Below are 19,888 nucleotides of genomic sequence, written 5' to 3'. Positions count from 1 at the left end.
GATGTGTATAATAAGATGACTGATGTGCTTGCAGTTATTTTGACAGGTGGAAAAAAATGGCTAACTCATGTTTGTGTTTGGTTGATGTTAATAATATAAAAGTAAAATACAATTATGATTTAAAAAATATAATAGTTACATAATTATTATTAAACTATTATTATATAATAAATAGTTTTGAAATTAAGCTTAGTTAAAAATAAAATATTTATTGCTGTATAAGACATCTATACTTTGTTTTTCGTTCAATTTTGTTTGCATAATGTGGCGTATTCGTAATAGTTATAACTATATTATAATAATTATGTTGTATAATTCGACATTTATTAGTATTAAAAATTATAGCTACTTCAAAGGAATGATATCGTGCACACTTGCCATATAAGTGAAAATAATATTTTTAATACAATACTCAATAGTTAAATTAGCGTAAATAATAGTTTCGTGTGTCTCGTACTTTGTTATATCCAAATGTGAAAATTGATGAATGAAATAAATTTTTTATTTTGTTCTTACCCATTTCACAACTTTTTTTTATACATATATATATATATATATTTAGACACGTGCACTACAAGTTCAGTATTACATTTCTTTTTAAATGATTTTTTTTATTATTTTTTTTTAACTAAAAAATGTGTACAGTCTGTAAAATAATGATTTACAATAATATCAAGTGATTTAGTGATTATATAGAACAGATAAAATAATTTAAATTAAATTTCGATCATTTAAAACAGTTCAAATAGAGAGCTTGAATAAAGGGAGGCTATCCATTACTGGTACTTCATGACATGTAGTGATGGGGGTTAGTCTTTTAGTAGGTCACAACACCATGTTCGTTTTAAACACCTTTTCTAAGGTCACCAGGAATAGTGGAAACTGATAGTTCTGAAATTAAGGGGTTACGTTGATTGTGGAGATTGGAGTGCATGCGTTCGTAGAAGATCTTGGCTACGTTTTTTACTGTTTGGATAGATAGGTATTTATGGAGAATGCCATTTGAAACATAGTACGGGGCTTTTGTTATTTGACGTAGGGAGTTAGATTGGAATAATTGGATTTTAGCGGTACCCCATGATTGAATTCCATAAGTTCACATTGGTTTGTTGAGTAGTTTGTATAGGAAAAGTTTATTTTTAAAGTGTATATGATTATTTGTAGAGAGAAAACGTAATTGACGAGACCGGTTATTTAGAGCGAGCCGTTAGGTGTGAATATGTTTTGCCCAGGTTAGCCGACGGTCAAGGTATACCTACTACCTAAGTATCGAACGTTTTGGGAAGATGGCAGTGAAAGGTGTTTAGTACATATGAGGGCAAACAGCTTGTCGAAGTGGAAAGGTGCAGTGGATGGGTTTGGTTTCGTTAATTTTTATCCTCCATTCTTTGTTTCAGTTCAATAAAATATTTAGGTGGTTTTGAATGAGAATTGAGATCGTTTCAAGATTTGAGTGGAAAGTCAGGAGTGCCTTGTCATCAGAAAAGTCCCCAGTAGTTGTATGGACAGTAGTGGATTGATCAGAGGTGAATAGGTTAAATAGCAATGATTGTGACGAAATCCAATTTGGTTGTGAGGTAGGTTAGATTCGATGATGGGTAGGATATGATTTAGTATTACTTTTTCGAGAGGAAAAAATTGAAAAAATCCAAATTAGCAAACTTTTAAATCTAGTTTTTAGACTTTTAGGTAAAAACATTTGTTTGAGTCATGTGGTTTATTTTTTTAATATCAATATTTTTCAAAATAAATTAATTTGAAATAACTTTTTTTAATTATTTTTTTTTTAATTCTTTGACATATTTCCGGACATAATATCATATTTCTTAAATTATTTATCATCTATATTATTTATTTTTTGTCAAGCGTTTGAAAAATTTTCGTTTTTATTTTTATTTGTCAGATTTTTCTGTTAAACTCTATGTATAATATAGTATAAACGTATAATATTTTATAAACGCTTTGATATAGTTATTTGATTACGTCTATTATATCGAAATCGATATAATATCGCTTTCTAGTATTATTATTGTTGTCATTTAAATAGCAGCTATCATGTTCATATTAATGTTTCATTTTATAATAACGTGTTAATCCAATACTGAACTAATATTTATGTATTATTATTATTATTTTAATATTGCGTCATTGCAAATTATCGTTCAAAAGTTGAATACGGAAATTATAGCATAAACGTCGTATAAAGTATAATGCTTGTAAGATGCAATCCAACAGTTTTCCTAATGACAATTTTTGTTTTTATGTACGTTTAAGTGTAAGACGTTGTTACTAAAGTAAAACTTGGCGCCAGTCAGACAGTATTAATACTGAACGATTTGTGCCAACTTATATGAAGACTAAACCGAACGCTTTCGAGCGTTAATAATAATATAATACTGATTTAAATACGAACATCATGTTATTTTATTTCTTTTATCTTCATATAAATTATGTAAAAATATTTTATTTTTTTTGTTTAAGGATAATTCTAGTATATTAATTTTAAATATCCTCGAGAAAAAAAATATTAACATGATGTACTTATAGATTTCATAAAAACGACAAATCAAAATAAACAAACATGTTCGTTATAACTACGTAGTTGATTCTTATCAAACTGATGTTATAGTTAAGTTATGTGTATATAGTTATGCGTTAGTAAAACGGCGGTGATTATAATATTACACAAAAACATAATAACCACAGTGTATTTAATTATTAATATTAACGTACAATTTTAATGACTCTGTGATCTATATATAAAAAAGACTCAAGAATGTGTACTCGTTGTCATAACTCAATTTTTGCATAATCATTACAGTTTATAATATAATATATTTTTCTGGTGTAGCATATTATATTGATATTATATCATATATTTGTACATATTATATTTCAAACTTCAGTAGGTATATGTATAGGGAATAGGTGACTTTTTAAAGTGAAGTATTTATTTCCATTGTCGTTTAACGTTTATGGTGACCCATATCAATTGATTTAAAACTGCATAGATAGATACGGACATATTTATTCTAGTATATCAAAATTCTTTCAATACTTAAGTTATATATACCTTAAACCTAACCACCATGGCGTGTGTACTATTTTATTTTTATTGAGATTTCAACACAATGTTGCGATGCCCCAATAATTATAACATTGAATATAAGAACTATAAAACTGAATATGCACTCTCAAACATAAATAATCTAACTAAAAGTCACTGGCAAGGCTCGTGGGAGAAGACTCCAAACACAAATAAATTAAAAGAAATTAAACCGTCAGTCGACCCATGGAAAACTCCCCCATCCTCATTCAGGCACGAAGAAGTAGTTACCACAAGAACCCGGATTGGACACTCTCGCCTAACACACCTACACCTCATAACAAAAGAAGACAGCCCGACCTGCGAACTCTGTGACAAAGCGCTGACAATTAAACACATCACGCTAGAATGCCCAAAGTTCACCAACTCCAGACAAATCCTCGGGAACCCATTAACTATGCAACAAGCACTTGGCGAAGATAACTCCAAAAACATATACGTTTTTTTCAAAAACATAGGATTAGAAAAATTAATTTAGAAAAATAATTGAATGTACATATACTCTACAAAATCCCTCTATTGTCAAACATAATGTGTCCCCATAGCTTTAAGATCATACTCTATAACTACTATTTTGTATTTTGTATTTACTGCAGGCTAATAACCTCAGGAGTTGAAGCCTTATTTAAATTTAAAAAAAAAACTGAATATATAAAATATAATAATGTTAATATAACTAATAACTATATAGTATACCTATTATGAGTATAGAATTAGAAAGAAAACGACGAAAATAAATTTATATATGAGTTATAAACTGATACCTCACTATATTAATTGGATAATAAATTGCTATTTAAAATATATGAGACACCATTTTAGAAAAAATTAAACGCAAAAATTGAAAAAATAATAATTAGCGTCTCGCGTTCAACACAACAACAAATACTCACAATCATGCACAAGTACTACAGTTCAATGGTGTATGTGGTGGCGTTTTTAAAATATTTACAAAAGGAACAAAAGGACGAACCCGTAAAAGGACGTTGCGCGACGTGTCTTTATAAATATATACACACACAGTGTCACACACACACACAGTAGATTTTAATTTACATACATCTTTCCCTCTGAAGCAGCGAAAACCTCCCTCAATGTCTTTTTTCGATTTATTTTTTATTCCGGTTTTCCATTTTTACTTCAACGGAGTTTTTATATGTTGCGCTCCCGGGCAAAGGGTCGACGTGCACAATTGGTCGTCCCGAGGGGAAAAATACTGCAACGACAAGAAACTCGTAATAGCCACATGTTTCGATCTTGTTTTGGTAAAACATTGCAACGAGGCGCAATGTACACATAAATACGATGTCTATGAATGAGTATAGACAGTACTGAATATCACTGAGATTCAAAGATTTTGAATAAAAATCACATTTAAAAAGTATGTCGCAAGATTATTACAATAAACAGTAGATTATATATATTTATACTTAAATATATATATAGGATTTCCGACAGTTAATATCACATTTTTAAATATAATTTCAGTGTATAGTGCTTTCGGTCTTTCGGAAAATTATTTCCTACTGATATTCCCTATGATTTATGATAGCTTATATAATATTGTACAGTACCAACAAAATAACCGAGTGAGCAATTCATTTTTGATACATTTTACCACTTTTTGCCATTTACGAGAATTTCATTTCCACGGTGAGAAGCTTTACGTATCAAGGACTAACAACATTTTAACATATACTGATATATTATATAAATATGTGTGTGCGTGTATATGCAGTGGAGAAAATATTATCAAGTTATGTAGTAGGTTAAAAATACTTAAAGTTGATACCTAATATTTTATTTAGTCACAAATTTTCGTTTATGTTTGAAGTTTCAAAATACAAAACTTAGATAAGTCTTAAGTTTTAATTAATTGTATAAACAAATAAATAAATCATTCCTGATTTAACTTAATAATCTCTCATACATTTATAATACATATATGTATATAATAATTTAGTAACAGTTTTGTTATATGGCTATCGAATTAATGTTTGATAGACTAATCAGCACAAGTCTCTGACACTTGAGTTACTTGGCAGTTGTGTAACCGGGATTTCCCATTATATCAATATTATACATTTTTAACACGGCGTAACGTATAGGCAAAAGTGATACATTAGATATATGAACAACGACATCATTATCAACTATTTATCAATATGAACTATACTATATGAATATTATGATCGTATCGTTGATTATAATATTATCTTCTTATAAGTACCTATATAACATTCATTTATTTTCTGGATTGATATCAGAACCATGTAATTTTAGCTTCAAACAAAAATATTAATTATTGTCAGTCAGATGAACGTATATCGTTAACTTAAAGTTTGAATAATTTTGGAAAGATAGGTTATTTGCTCCATTATACGATGTCTGTATTGTATTTTTTTTAATATTAAATTTAATCAAAATGTTCAAACTTGCAATTTCATCTCTCAGCCCGAAATTACGGATTAACTTAAAGCATTAACTTAACTACAACACATACAATTCAAATCCTGGATTTTCTTAAACAGTAAAAGTGATTGAATGTCCAATTTTGCGGTGTGATACTTGAATACTTGAGTAATATGATATATTTCTTGACCTTTTAAAATATAAATTATAATGCATATTTTTTTTTTAGAAATCAAATAGTTTTTAAAAAAACGAATATTTAATTTACATTGAATTGGTTCAGTTAAAGTAAATACCAGAACATTATGAGTTTATGACCTTTTAAAGCTGTACAATCAACCTATTAAGGATTGTTTCAAGTGAACTTCAAAATTTAATCTGACTGTCAATAAAAAAATTGTTATTTAAAGTCTGTAAAAAAATTTACCTATAAACAGTTTAGGAACCTGTATATTTAATATACCTAATAAAAACAATTCTATATTATCATACATTTATCCATAAGGACAATGCAACTAGAAAATTCACAAAATATATTTTGTATTTAATTAAGAGTAATTTTAAAATTTGCTTATCAAAATGTTATTACTACTATATACAAAAATTAACAAGTGAATTTCTTTGTATTCAATCATTACATTTCTGTTTATTAATGTATGCCAGATGTCCAAGTAATAATTATGTGTATAGTTACCTATTTATATATTATTCATGCATTTTTTACTATTCTTTTGTTCCAAATATGACTTAAATTAAAAAAAAAAATATATATATATACGTATGTATTTATGCGGTCGTAATAAAATCATAACACAGTAATTATATTACTGTACATATAATAACAAAATCCGTCTATTAGCATCCAAAACCATTTCAATCCTGGGGACATTGCAACAAAAATTCAAAACAAACTAAATGAAGCATATGAACACGGAAAAAAATAACCATTATGTGGATACCCGGACATGCAGGAATAAGAGGAAACAAAATAGCAGACGAACAAGTTTCACTCGCAATAAATAATACAGATACTCCTTTGATAGAACAAATATCATACGATGACACAAAAAAATACATTAAAATAATCACCAACGACAAATAATGGCAAAACATCTGGTCCAAACTATATACCAAACTCAATGAAATCAAAGGTGACACTACCCAATAGTATAACCCTTCACTCAAAAGAAAAGAAGGAACATTAATAAATAGACTACGGATAGGACACACTAGATTCACACATGGTTTCCTCATGGCCAAAGAGGAACCTCCCATCCGCACAACCTGCGGAACAAATCTCACTGTCAAGCGCATCATATCGGATTGCATAAAGAAAGGATCAAACACGGGATATCACACAACCTCGATGCAGCCTTAAAGGCCAATCACCAACTTAACGCAGATTTAATTAACTTCCTCAAGCAAACCAATATTTATAACCAAATCTAAACATGTAAGCATTAAGCAAACGTAATGTAAAAAATAAAATAACTAATGGCCTTTGTTGCCGAAGTTGTAAACGATCAATAAAAAAATAAAAAAATAAAAATCCGTCTAGATATTTTAGACTTATAATATTAATAAACTATAGGAAATAAAAGTACAAAACACCAAATTTCTCATCAGATAAAAAATATGTTATCACTTAAAGTTGTAGTTATCTTATTTTGTTTCAAAAACTTATTAAATACTTATAACTTATAATTAGTTGCTTAAAAATGAAAAAATAAATAAAACAAAAATTAGATTAAACGTGTACGTAAAATTTATTGAATTTTGAATAATTACTTTAAAAAACCATAATCATAATACTTTGATCTTACAATTGTTTTATTAAACAAAAATAAATATGATTTATAATATTTTATTTTATTATTATTATCTTTAGTCTAAAATAGTGCGTTGTCAGCTTATTTTCTATCTACATATCCTATGTATATTATGCCAATTTTGTACAGTTAAATTTCGTACAACGTGACGAAAATAATAATAATTGATAAATAATGAATACTTATTTTAATATATGAAACAATATAACTAAATAGAACATTAATACTAATAATTATAAATAATAATAGGAATTAATAAGTATGCTGCATACCATATAAATTGAAAATTAAAAATTAAAATACATTTGATAGCTTAATTAAAACTTTCGAGTACTTATACAAAATTTAACTGATCCCAATTTTGATGTTTATAAATAATTTTAATAACAATATCTACTGTACGTATGTATATAATAGTTTTGATTACATTAAGTATTATATATAAATACGATAACTTGATAGATTTTTACTTTTTTCATATTTTTATGAAAGCACAAAAATATACGGCTTATATTTTTATCTCAACTATTAATAATATCAGATATAATAATTGAAACATTAAAATTATAAAATGTTCTCAATGTACATTTCTGTATTTCGTTGTTAAAATTAGAACGAAACATTGCCTACAATCTGCCACATTTCAACGAATTCTTGTGGTTATCAATACGATACGTATTATATTATAATAATAGCTGTAAGCGAATCAAATTTGGTCGAACGGATTTTCAATATCGGTCGAATAATTTAACCAATATAGCATTAACTGCAGAGTGTATTATAATATAACACTATCGTAATGTTTATTATTATTTTAGTCACAGAGAGAAAATTTGGTGACAAATGCGAATCCAACGACGACTGTCACTTCAACGGGTCAATTTGTAGAATTGACCGGAGCAACAAAAAGTGTCTGTGTCAACCCGAATTTGAGGCCACCAACCACATAGACAAATGTGGACACAGTACGTATTATATTATAAACTATGAATTTATATTGATTTTCATTGTTTTTGTTTTTGTTTTTTTTTTATTATTATTAACTTTACTGCAATGTTACACTTGCGTATTATTATACATTTTATAATCGTTTACGTAGATATGCGTGCTAGAAACCATTTTACGCGGGGGAAACGGTGTGTACGCGGGTGGGTATAAAAAATAAAAATAAAAAATAAATCAAGTTTTTTTCCCTTTCCAGTAGACCTCATCAAGTCACTAGTGAAACACTATATAATAAACTTCTGTCAAGTGCCAACGCACAGTTCTATCAAGAAGAATTAAGAATTTATCGTTCGTATTATCTGAGCGAAATTATTGCGAAAACATACCTAAAGTCAAAACAAATAGTTATAATATAATAGCGGCAGGCATTTAAGAGGAAAAATTGGTTTTTATTTTTTAATTAAAACCTCAGAGAAATAAATTAAATTTTTTATCGTTTTTAACGTTTTATGTGACATTATATTAATATGTTATATTTTTTCTTCTAAATATAAAGATTATATGATTCATTAAAATTCTAAATATTTATGTTATTGACACAGCTTGATCATAATATGCATAAATTAATAAATAACAGTTATTCTTATACAGTTATTTAATATTCTATACGAATAAAATATAACCAAAAAAGTTGTGGACTTTTGATAATTATAGATATTGGTCAATTTTTTTTTTAGTTTGTTTTCTTAGTTATTCATTTAAAAATTTAAAAAACAACTTGTAGACGAAAAACTTGTATGGAAATAATTCAATGAGCATTTTTATTATTTCATAAAGTACTCATATCAAAGACAATTGAAGACGTTGAATAATCATAATAATATTGACGTATTAAAAAAAAATTAATTAATAAAAGTACCTACTAAAAAAATATTTCTTTTGAGAAATATTAAAATTTTGAATAGTGAACCATTAACTTAATGTACAATAATATAAAAAACACCAATTAACTTATTTAGTCTCGAATCGTGACAGTCGGAACAGTATATTCAAAATTATATTACTAAATATAAACATTATTGGAGTAAAGGTAATAGAAGTATAATATTTCGTTATTCCAAATTTGTATTCTAAAAGTATTTTCCCAGATAAAATCCTTCTTAGACCTAATACTTTCTAATTTTCTATGATTTCTAAAACATATCGCTAAACTCTTTTCCATTCACTTGAAAAAATACTTCAAACTATAAATTAAATTGATTTTTTCTCAATTAAAATCAGTCCAAAGACATTTCTCATGAATCAAAAATTGTTCTTATTTATTAGATAACTACTGATTTTTTTTCAAATTATGGTACATACAATTAAAGATAAAATAGTATTTTTGATAGGGGTCATAATATATTATTATATAACATGTAAACGTATTATACATAATATTTAATGGGTCTATCTAATTCTTAAAAACGGGTTTCGCTTGCATTTAAAACATATTAAAAATGAATAAGGTTTTAGAAAATTATTGTACACTTTTGAATTTTTTGATTATTTAATATGCCTGTTTATTATACAGACCCGAGACGGCACGTGATCCGAATACTTTTTTGGGTAATATCCATGTCAAGTAATTTACTGTTAAAAAACTTCGTATAACTATATAATATACTATGTATGAATATAAAATAAATTGCACTTAAACGATCGTTACTTTTATAGTCATATAAAAAACTTACAAGAACCTGACTCTGTTACTAAAAGTGTAAGTAACAACTTAATAGATGCAATAATACTCACTCCAGTTTCTGATTTTTTACATACATCCTCGTTTACAATATAAGAAGTAAATATACACATATTATAGTGTTTTCCATCCCAATGAGCAAATCACGGTAAAGACATTATATTATACCTATAACACCTTTTTTTATGTACACCGTCCAAGCGATACGTTTCTATCATAATTTAAATAGTTTTAAGTTTTTATTACTCTTACTTATAAATAACATTAACGATCTAATGCTGTGACTGACCTTTATAGCTGGTTGCTATGTATACCTATACTTATATAAATCGAAAATAACTAACCGAGGCTACTGGTAATTTATATAGGTACCTACGTTTATTTTAATAATTTATCGATTTTTTTTTATCAAAACATCCGACGAAATCTTTTTATTATGGGACTATGCAATACTAATTACGTCCTACGTAAATTAAATTTCTGAAGTTCACTTCTTCTGTCCAAATGTCTCTTTAAATTATGTTCCTATTTCAACGTCTAACACAGTCAGATACCTAGGACTCAATTTGGATAAACGCCTTACTTGGAACGCACACATCCGTATCAAAAGACTTGCCTTAAATGCCCGACCCCGCAGTCAACGTTCCTTGCTTACAAATAATAAACACTTTAAACTAAAAGTTTAAGTTCTTATGTATAAAACACTTCTAAAACACCAATGTGGACCTACAGTCTTCAATTGTGAGGTACTGCTAAAGTATCTAATACCAACAAAACCCAACAGTTCCAGAATATTGCTCTTAGAAAAATTATAGATGCTCCGCCTTTTGTGTCTAATTATACCCTAGGTACATAAAGACCTCACATTGAAAACTGTGACAGAATAAGCTGTAGATTTCAACAAACGCTTTCATAATCGTCTGCAAACCCACCAAAATGCATTGATAAAGAGCCTCTACACTCAAACCATACCGGGAAAGCCCGGGAATCGTCTAAAAAGTAACTGGTTCCGTGACTTGTTATAAATAAAAAAATAATAAAAAATAAAAAACAACCAATTTCTAGACTCTAGACAGCGTTAATTCCCAACCAATGATTGATTTCTTAATTCAAAATATTCATGCTACTATTATAATATCATATACACTTATTGTGCTATGTTATAGTTATACAGATTGTGTATTTCAAATTGACTCAACGTTTATATATTATGTCATATAATTTCATTAAAGTATTTTGCAAGTTCTTTAACACAGTCATAATTGATTTTTTTTTTATTTTAAATTAAGAAGCTTTTATACGTCTGACAAAACTTTTCACTATACTAAAAGTACACATCAATAAAATAAACAATTTGAACGATTCTCTAAAAGTTAATAGTGAAACAATTATTACGAGTCGATTTGTCGATTAAAATAAAAAACTACGAATGTATAGCATTGAAATATTATGTTCAATATTCCCTAACACTTCTAAAAATAAAATTTTTTTGTTTTTTTAATGGTTATCTATCGATATACCCACTCATGTATTTTATAATTTATTAAATTTACTTTCGTTATTTTTAAGTTATATTAATATCTAATAATAATATATTTATACTATTCTCTCGATTAAACCGAATTAATAAATAAAAGTAATATAATTGATTGCAAACCAGCGATCATTAATACTAAACTATTGTTAGTGACAGACAATGCTAGAAATAATAAAAATAAATTAGTATATTCATTAAGAGGATTCTCAAAATGTCTATCTTCTAAAAAAATAATTTGTATACATAATTCGGATTGAGGTCAAGATTTAAAAAGCATTTAGGAACCCAACTGTCGATCATCGTTTCAAATCTATTTAAACACCCTTGATTCGATGAAAAACCTGCAAAAAGATTAAAGTGAATAAATTTATTTGCTTTAATATATAGACTTAAATATTTGTTCAAAAACTGGGAGCTTAAAAAATAAATAAATAATCAATACACTTTTTTTTCCTCTGACGAAATTGTCGATGCGAACATTAACAATCCTTTTATACATAAAATAATAATTATAAATTAATAACCTAAAAACAAAAATATTATTTACTTAATTGAAAAATAATATGAATAATCTAGAGCAACATCTCCATTGACCAACAATATGCAAGTCTACGCGAAAAACAAAGGGCATGTACCAGTTGCCCCCAAAAAGTACCTTTTTTATACCAATTCCCCTCAAACTACCTAGAGAAAAATGCACCAGTTGCCCTCAAATAAATGTACCAGTTGCCCTCACATGTTAATATATACACGATTACAATATATAACCCGTAAAATAGGGGAGGTGAATATACAAATAATAAATAAAATATAAAATTATTTATGAAAATAAAGTAAAATAGTATAAAATGATTGAATCAAATTCATATGATTGGAATTACATATAATATTGTATTAAATATAATATACGAGTACTATACAAATAAGATGGATAAATTAAAAATTTTTTTAAATAATAATAGCCTGCTTGGTGCAAAGCTGTGGATGAAATTTCCAAACGCTCATTAAAACTAATACGTGAAGAAGTTCAATCAAACGTCGTGGATATAAGTGATATAACATAAAACGATGTATAAAGTCCATTCGCAGAAGCATTTATCGTGCGAGAAGAAAAACACTTCTACCACTACCAAAATCTATTTCTGAAGTTCACTCAGCATTAACACTGTTACAATTAAATGCTTACAAAGGTATCATTTTATAGTTGTTTTTATTTTTTTTTGACAAATTATCACATTGAGTTTCATAATTTATTTATTATTTGTATATTCACCTCCCCTATTTTACATGCTATATATTGTATTCGTGTATATATTAACATGTGAGGGCAAATGGTACATTCGGTTGAGGGCAACTGGTATATTATTAATATTCCGATAACAGCCGTGGGGGGCAACTGGTCAACACCCAAAAACAAATCGTGAGCGCCCTGCCAAATACGAACATAATGCGTTATTTTTGAAATCATATTATCGACTTCCGGAACTCCTGTTGAAAACCCTTTGTCCGATTTTCCCCCGACACCTTCTTGCCCATGTTTAAATCTCCACTACGATAATTATTATGGGCTTGTGGGTAATTTGGCGTTTATCTGATCGACACCGATCGCGTGACACGTGACGTTGCGGTTTCTTCATTGCATGTACTTATATGTATATTGTATTATATATCCACGTTATATACCATGGTATAATTTCCAAAAGTGGATATCTGCATTTACCTTTGTGACGATATGATATATAGGTAACTACTTCGTAGGTACCTTCTACAACCACACCGACCAAAATCAATTTGACTGTTGAATACCTCAGTTGAGGTGCAACTCAAGTATAAAATACAACATCAAAAACATCAGTACAATTACGTATTATTTAAGTGATCAGGGTTTTTAATTAAAAACAATTTAAGTGATAATTTTTAATTAAATTTACCGGATAGCAAAACGTAATTTGTTTAAAATTAAACAATTTAAAATGCATAACATTATAGAATTATTTCACCACAAACAAACATGACCCAGAGACAAAGAGGATTTAAAAAATAAATTCTAAAATTCTTAGCTTTGTGAGAAAAATGGAAGTGACTTTGCTTTAATTCCATAAACATTTTTCTGAGAGGGGGTAAATGCATAGATACAATCATAATACAGGCCAAATGAATTTAAATTAATATTTTGTTAAAACAAACTACGAAATAAATAAATACAGAACATCTATTATAATAACAGTATCTGCGAATGTTACTTATCGTAGCTCTGGTTCATTATTTTATTTTAATAATAACTATATTTCTAATCAGATCAAGAAATAAAGTATGAGTCACTATTTTATTTAAAATATATCTATTAGATTAAACTTTAAACAAAATACAAAATATTTAAATATTAAGCTGTTATATTATAATATCATCCTTATATTATGATAAATTATATCATTATAATTTATATATATTATAATTATAATATATTCATATTATAAAAAATGTATTTATTAATGTAACAAACTCAAATTTTCGTTAACTCAAACTTACAGATCTCTATCTAAATATAAGTAGATATATAATTACTTTTTATCCTTGGTTATTACTTATTATTTAGCTTCCACAACCATTTTTATTATTTGACTTAAATATGCACAACTTATTATGCAGTATTCTATATAATAACATAACAATACTATATATTAATCCTGTTGTTCAACTTGTATTTATTTAGTTTGAAACTTTTTCAATTAAATTTATATTTTTTTTTCAAATAAAAATAAATAAACTTTTTTATTTATTTTCATATGTCAAAATTGATCAGCTTGTATAACTCCATATCGCTATAAAGATAAGAATTACCCATTGGTTTCATCATAAAAAAAAAAAATTAAAACCTAACAATTTACCCTCATTCTGATCTAAAAAAATCATGTTGAAAATAAAAATCAGATTTTGGAGTTTTTTTTTTTTAAGTAATTTACCAACCAGATTATTTATTGGCACATAAAATAATGATAACTTACATAAAAAAAATCCGTTAACATAATAGTATAGTGTAATAATTAACTATAAATATTGTTTTAAAGAATGTTTTTTGAAATACCTATACCTACTTACAATAAATTAACTAATGTTTTCTGTAGGTTATCACATCCGATGGTTAATTTTTAAAAGTTTTATTTTTACATATTATATAATTTAAAACTAATAAATATTTCTGTTAAAGTAATGCATTTATTAAATTTACGATTTTATAAGGTTAGGATGATGTATTCATCTACGTGCACCAAACTTCTTATATATAAAAGTCTACTAAAACCAATGTGGACGTACGGCCTGCAGTTATGGGGTGTACAAAAAAGCAAACGTTAATAAAATTCAAGCATTCCAAAACATTGCTCTAAGGAAATTAACAAACGCACCTCTTTACGTCTCAAATTTTTTCCTTCATTCAGACCTAAAACTAAAAACAATAGCTGAGGAATCCAAATGATTCTATAAACGATTCTTCGACCACCTAAACGTTCATTCGAATCCACTTATCAAAAAATTGGTCTCCGCTACCACACCAAGTAATCCCCCCAAGACGTTTAAAACGCAAGCGGTGTCGTGATTTGTTATTAAAAAAAAATTTTAAAAATAATTTAAAAAATAATAAAAATAATTATTAAGTAAATAATTAAATAACCATAGAAAGTGTCATCAATGGGTGGCTCCTTTTATCAAATTATTTTCTTTTGAATGTACTCTCAGTACATATTCTTATTGTATTAATGATACAGATTGTATATTAATTGTAAAAATAAAAAAGGATGATGTACCTATTTACTGTTGATGTTAAAATAAATTAAATTTCGCTGTGCAAAAAGTTGTTCAGAAAGATTAATAAATTAAACCCACGAGTTGTTTCTCTGAGATAAATTCTTATTTATAATTGTATACAAAATAATCATTATTGGTTGCCACAAAATTGTATGCAGTTTGAATACAAACGATTTCGAAAACGAAAGACACAGGTAAGTATGTAGTTTGGATACTTTAAGCCTTCTGACAAAAAAATAATAAATACGCGTATGCCAATTAAATTTATATGAACTTGCAGAGTTCGTAGTACTACTCTTATGGAATATAAATTTGCCATAATTTGACAGGTATAAGCATAACAAATCGGCCTGTGGTTTCCTATTTTAAAACGTGACAATCTATAAACCTGCGCATTATTATATTTTGATTTATTATGTGAAACGAAAGACTCGGGTTTTATAGTGGGTATATTTAACAAACGTAGGTATTACACTTTTTTCATTATTTATTTTATAATGTATTATTTTTATTTTAGGAAATTTTTGATCTTGATAAATATTTCCATGAACACTAATAAATACACGTTTCCATCTTATAACGTTGTATGTACACGTACAGACTGAAAAGAAATTCAATTTTAATATATTTGTTTGTTTTATTTTTCGTATTTATATTACCCATCTCATATTTTCTACCAACATGTATCGTTATATTATTATTATTATACGAGTCTAGATTCTTACATATCATCATACTTTCCTGGTGCATTTATCATGCAGAGTAGTAATTTATGAAGTCAGTATATTTTGTCAATATTATTCACATGTCATGTTTATAAAAAATATATGTACCTATTAAAACTACCAATCGTAAGTGGTTCTAAAATCTCTTTATTCACTGAACTAAAACCACATATAATGGTAATTTCCAACTTTAAATTTTAATTCAAAAACCAAAACCTAACGTCTCATCACGTACATGTGTAGGTGATTTCAGAATACTGCGCAATCGTCATATTATTATTTAACGATAAACTCATAACATAAAATACTACGTTTCATAAAACGCTATAAAGAGTGGAAATTAAGATAAATGAGTTACAAATAAACGTAGATGATTTATAAAATACGTAATTGTCATACTTACTACCTTTAGTTTACACTTTTACAGTGTTGTAATATTATATTAACATGCTAGTTATTATATATATATTATTATAACTACGTTTTATAATATTTATAGTATACTAAACTTGAGATGATTCATTAAATAGTAAGCTCATGATTTTAAAAAGTATGAATATATTTAAAAATAATTTGAAGTTATTATAAAAACTAAATTTACTTTAAATAAAATTACTATAGTCTTAATATTTAATAATGGGAGCAAACGTTTTTAGTTTCATACCCCAAAGCAGAATATTTTTCTAAGAATTCCAATTTATAAAATGCAATTTCAAAAAAGTAGTTATTACTCTATAAGTATTTAAGTTTCCAGATAATGAGTGTTTACTGTTAATAGAATATCTCTATCTATGTATATACAATGTAGTACCTATCTACTATATATATATATATACAGTTTATGGTTCAACGCTATTATTTTTCTAACTATTACACACCGAAAAACTAATAAATATAAATGTATTATAAATGTATATACATATTATAATGTATATTGAAATGTTCTGCCTTATACGGAATTAACGTAGATATTTTTGTAACATATTTTAATATTCTTTGTATAGTAAGAACAACAATAATTATATGTTATTTGTAGAAAAAATGAATGCACTTCGTACGTATTATGAGTATATAATATAATATAATGACTCTTTTTTACGTATTATTATATGTTTTTTATAAAAAAATATTACTATAAAAACCTACCAGTGGGGTTGTAGTTGGATCAATGGCGCTTATACTGTACACGTAGTATACCTGCAACAAAGGTTATACCGCCGTAAAGGGGTAAGACTCACGCAATCTCCAGAGGTCACGTTTTCGGGTAGACGACCTCGAGATCCAAATTGAAAACAATAAACAGCCAAGAAACTCTTGTCAGCCACTCATCACTAACTCTAGATCTAATCACTCAGCCATAGATCCCAAATTGCTGAAATTAATTACGCGTGTAACAATACTCTAATAGTTGGGAAAACACATTTAGTTCGATTTTGAGCCACGTCTACCGTATTCCCCGTATACCAGCTATCGATAGAATCGACTGATTAATTGCAAACCAAGTGAGAATTCGATTCTACACAATATCTCTAAACATGTTGGCTCGTCGTCAACAGTTACGATAAACTATTTCGATACTACTTATATTTATTAAATTCACTAAAATTGCATAACATCAACATATAAAAAATTATAGAATCTTATCAACAATTAATATCCCTCAGAACAATATCCATGGAGGTGATCGAAACGACTAAAATTATCACTCCAGATCAATCATCTAAATTCTACAAAAAAAAAATTAATTAAGAACTACATACCTACCTACCTCATTACTCGAATTCCTTTCATATCAAATTGAACTTCAATACAATCCATCAACTGAACAGCTCAAAAGAATATCCAGCAGAGACCTTTTAATATAAATATTTAAATTATTATTGATACTCAATTTCATCAAAAAAAAAGAACGGTAACTTACTATAATGTTATTTTTACATGTATGTAGGTAATATTTGTAGAGTAATATCAATAGATATTTCCTTTGATCATGTGAAGTTCATTTAAATTATTTTTCTCCTCTGACCTGTGTATTTATTGTATAATTACTTAATACAAATTGTAAAATAAAAAAATAATATCAAAAAAAATTCAAAAAAATTCTATTCCAAATGCACTAACAAACTTTTTAAAATAACAACCTTAAAACCGTAAGTATATGTATAATTTAATGAACCTTGACGTATGTAATACCTTTAAAAAATCACCAACTCTTATTGTCTATGTAAAAAATTATTATTGTGTCTAAATTTAAATTACATATTTACCCATAACAATACAATATCGGTAAAATAAATAACAACGATATGATTGCATGCACGCGTTTTGTAACAAAAAACATATAACGAAGCGACCACTTTTCGTAATATGACAAAGATAGATCAGATCATAATATAATAAATTGCAACGTCAAACACGAAACACGATAGTATTTATTTATTTTTTATTCTGTCGAAGATAACATATTATATTATACGTTTCATCTTAAACTGATTATAAAGGTCCTGTGGAGGCATAAAACAATACAAAAATACAACATATATTTATAAAATGACATAATATTAGATTATTTACTAGCTTATATGTTATATTTTGTTTAAAGATCGCGTGTGTAACAAAAACTTTTGTGCAAAACGTGAGACATATGCAGCCGGTGGCTTTTAGGAAATTGGTCTTTTGGAAATTTTCTGCGTGCCTATCATAATTTATTATAGTTGCGTAGTCCGTTGTTTTACCGTCGCGCGTCGTCATTTATTCTGTCACAAATCAAGATGTTCAAATCATTATATTATATTGTTTTTGATATTCAATGTCCGTATTGTAAAAATATAGCTGTATTGTGACAATAATATTTGAGAAAAAAAAAAATTACCCAAATGTATAATATACGAATCCTATAACCAGATACGATTTGTTCAAGACTTTTAGAAGATTAAAAAAAAGTGAGATACAAGCTGCCCGGGTACTGTTGCGCGGTGGCGTATAAACAATATACATATTATAATTTCGGTACACTATTTTTTTTTTTTTTTGTTGTTGTTGTTGTTGTATGAAGGCAACGATAAACCATTGAATTCATTAAAACCAATTATACTGAACTGTCGGAGCTGTAGGTTTGACCGAAATAATAAAATAGTGGTCGAGATATTGGCCAAAACGTATATTTCCTTCCCAGATTTTTCTTCTATTGACTATTTTATTCATCTCCGTCGGACCATGTTGTTATGTTTTCTATCAACCAATATACGTAATTCAACCAGAAATACGCAAATTATTTTTATTAAATTGAAAAAAATATACATTTTTTATCAATAATTAGTATTTTTAAAAGTAAATCTCGTATAACTTCAAATAATTTAGTATTTACTAAGGGTTTTTTGTTTATTATATTATTCTACTGAATAATAATTAGAATACTTTAAAAGTTTGATTTTCATATCTTTCATAACTGCAAAATTATACGTATCGTCACAATCTTGGTTTTCATAGAGTCGAGTATGGGTCGTTAATCATTTAATTTTATTTTCTTTGGTAAATTTTAGTTTTTTTGTTATCATTTCGCTTTCTTCAGTACATTTTATTTGTCGTGTTGCCTGTACCTAGACCTTTGCTTTAATTAATAATTTGTAAGTGAATTTGTAATAAGTTTCAAAATTCCCAAGTTATTTGATTTGCTATTCATTCACATTGCTGATATGCATTTTGTGTACGGATTTTGTAATGGAAATACTCGAACTGAAGCTTGTCTTCAGTCAGTCGAGGGATAATATGAAAATCGTATCAATTAAC

The 19,888-nt window shown here is 27.2% G+C and overlaps 1 protein-coding gene across 4 annotated transcripts in view; it reads left to right on the top strand.

Moving 5' to 3' along the window:
- The window catches only part of jus (EB domain-containing julius seizure protein), an 82,930-nt gene that overhangs the window by 47,491 nt on the left and 15,551 nt on the right, over positions 1-19,888 (top strand). For all 4 annotated transcript variants that reach the window (XM_089220281.1, XM_089220280.1, XM_089220279.1 and 1 more), the window contains one exon: positions 8,166-8,312. In XM_089220281.1, the coding sequence (XP_089076407.1) occupies positions 8,166-8,312 (147 nt within the window). The remainder of the gene's footprint in view (positions 1-8,165; positions 8,313-19,888) is intronic.

The sequence above is a fragment of the Diuraphis noxia genome, unplaced genomic scaffold (assembly GCF_037042655.1).
Source record: "Diuraphis noxia isolate RWA-SAM2 unplaced genomic scaffold, SU_Dnox_SAM2 contig0002, whole genome shotgun sequence".
Lineage (NCBI taxonomy): Eukaryota > Metazoa > Arthropoda > Insecta > Hemiptera > Aphididae > Diuraphis > Diuraphis noxia.
Note: the sequence above shows the minus strand (reverse complement) of the source record. Positions and strands in the feature narration are given on the sequence as shown.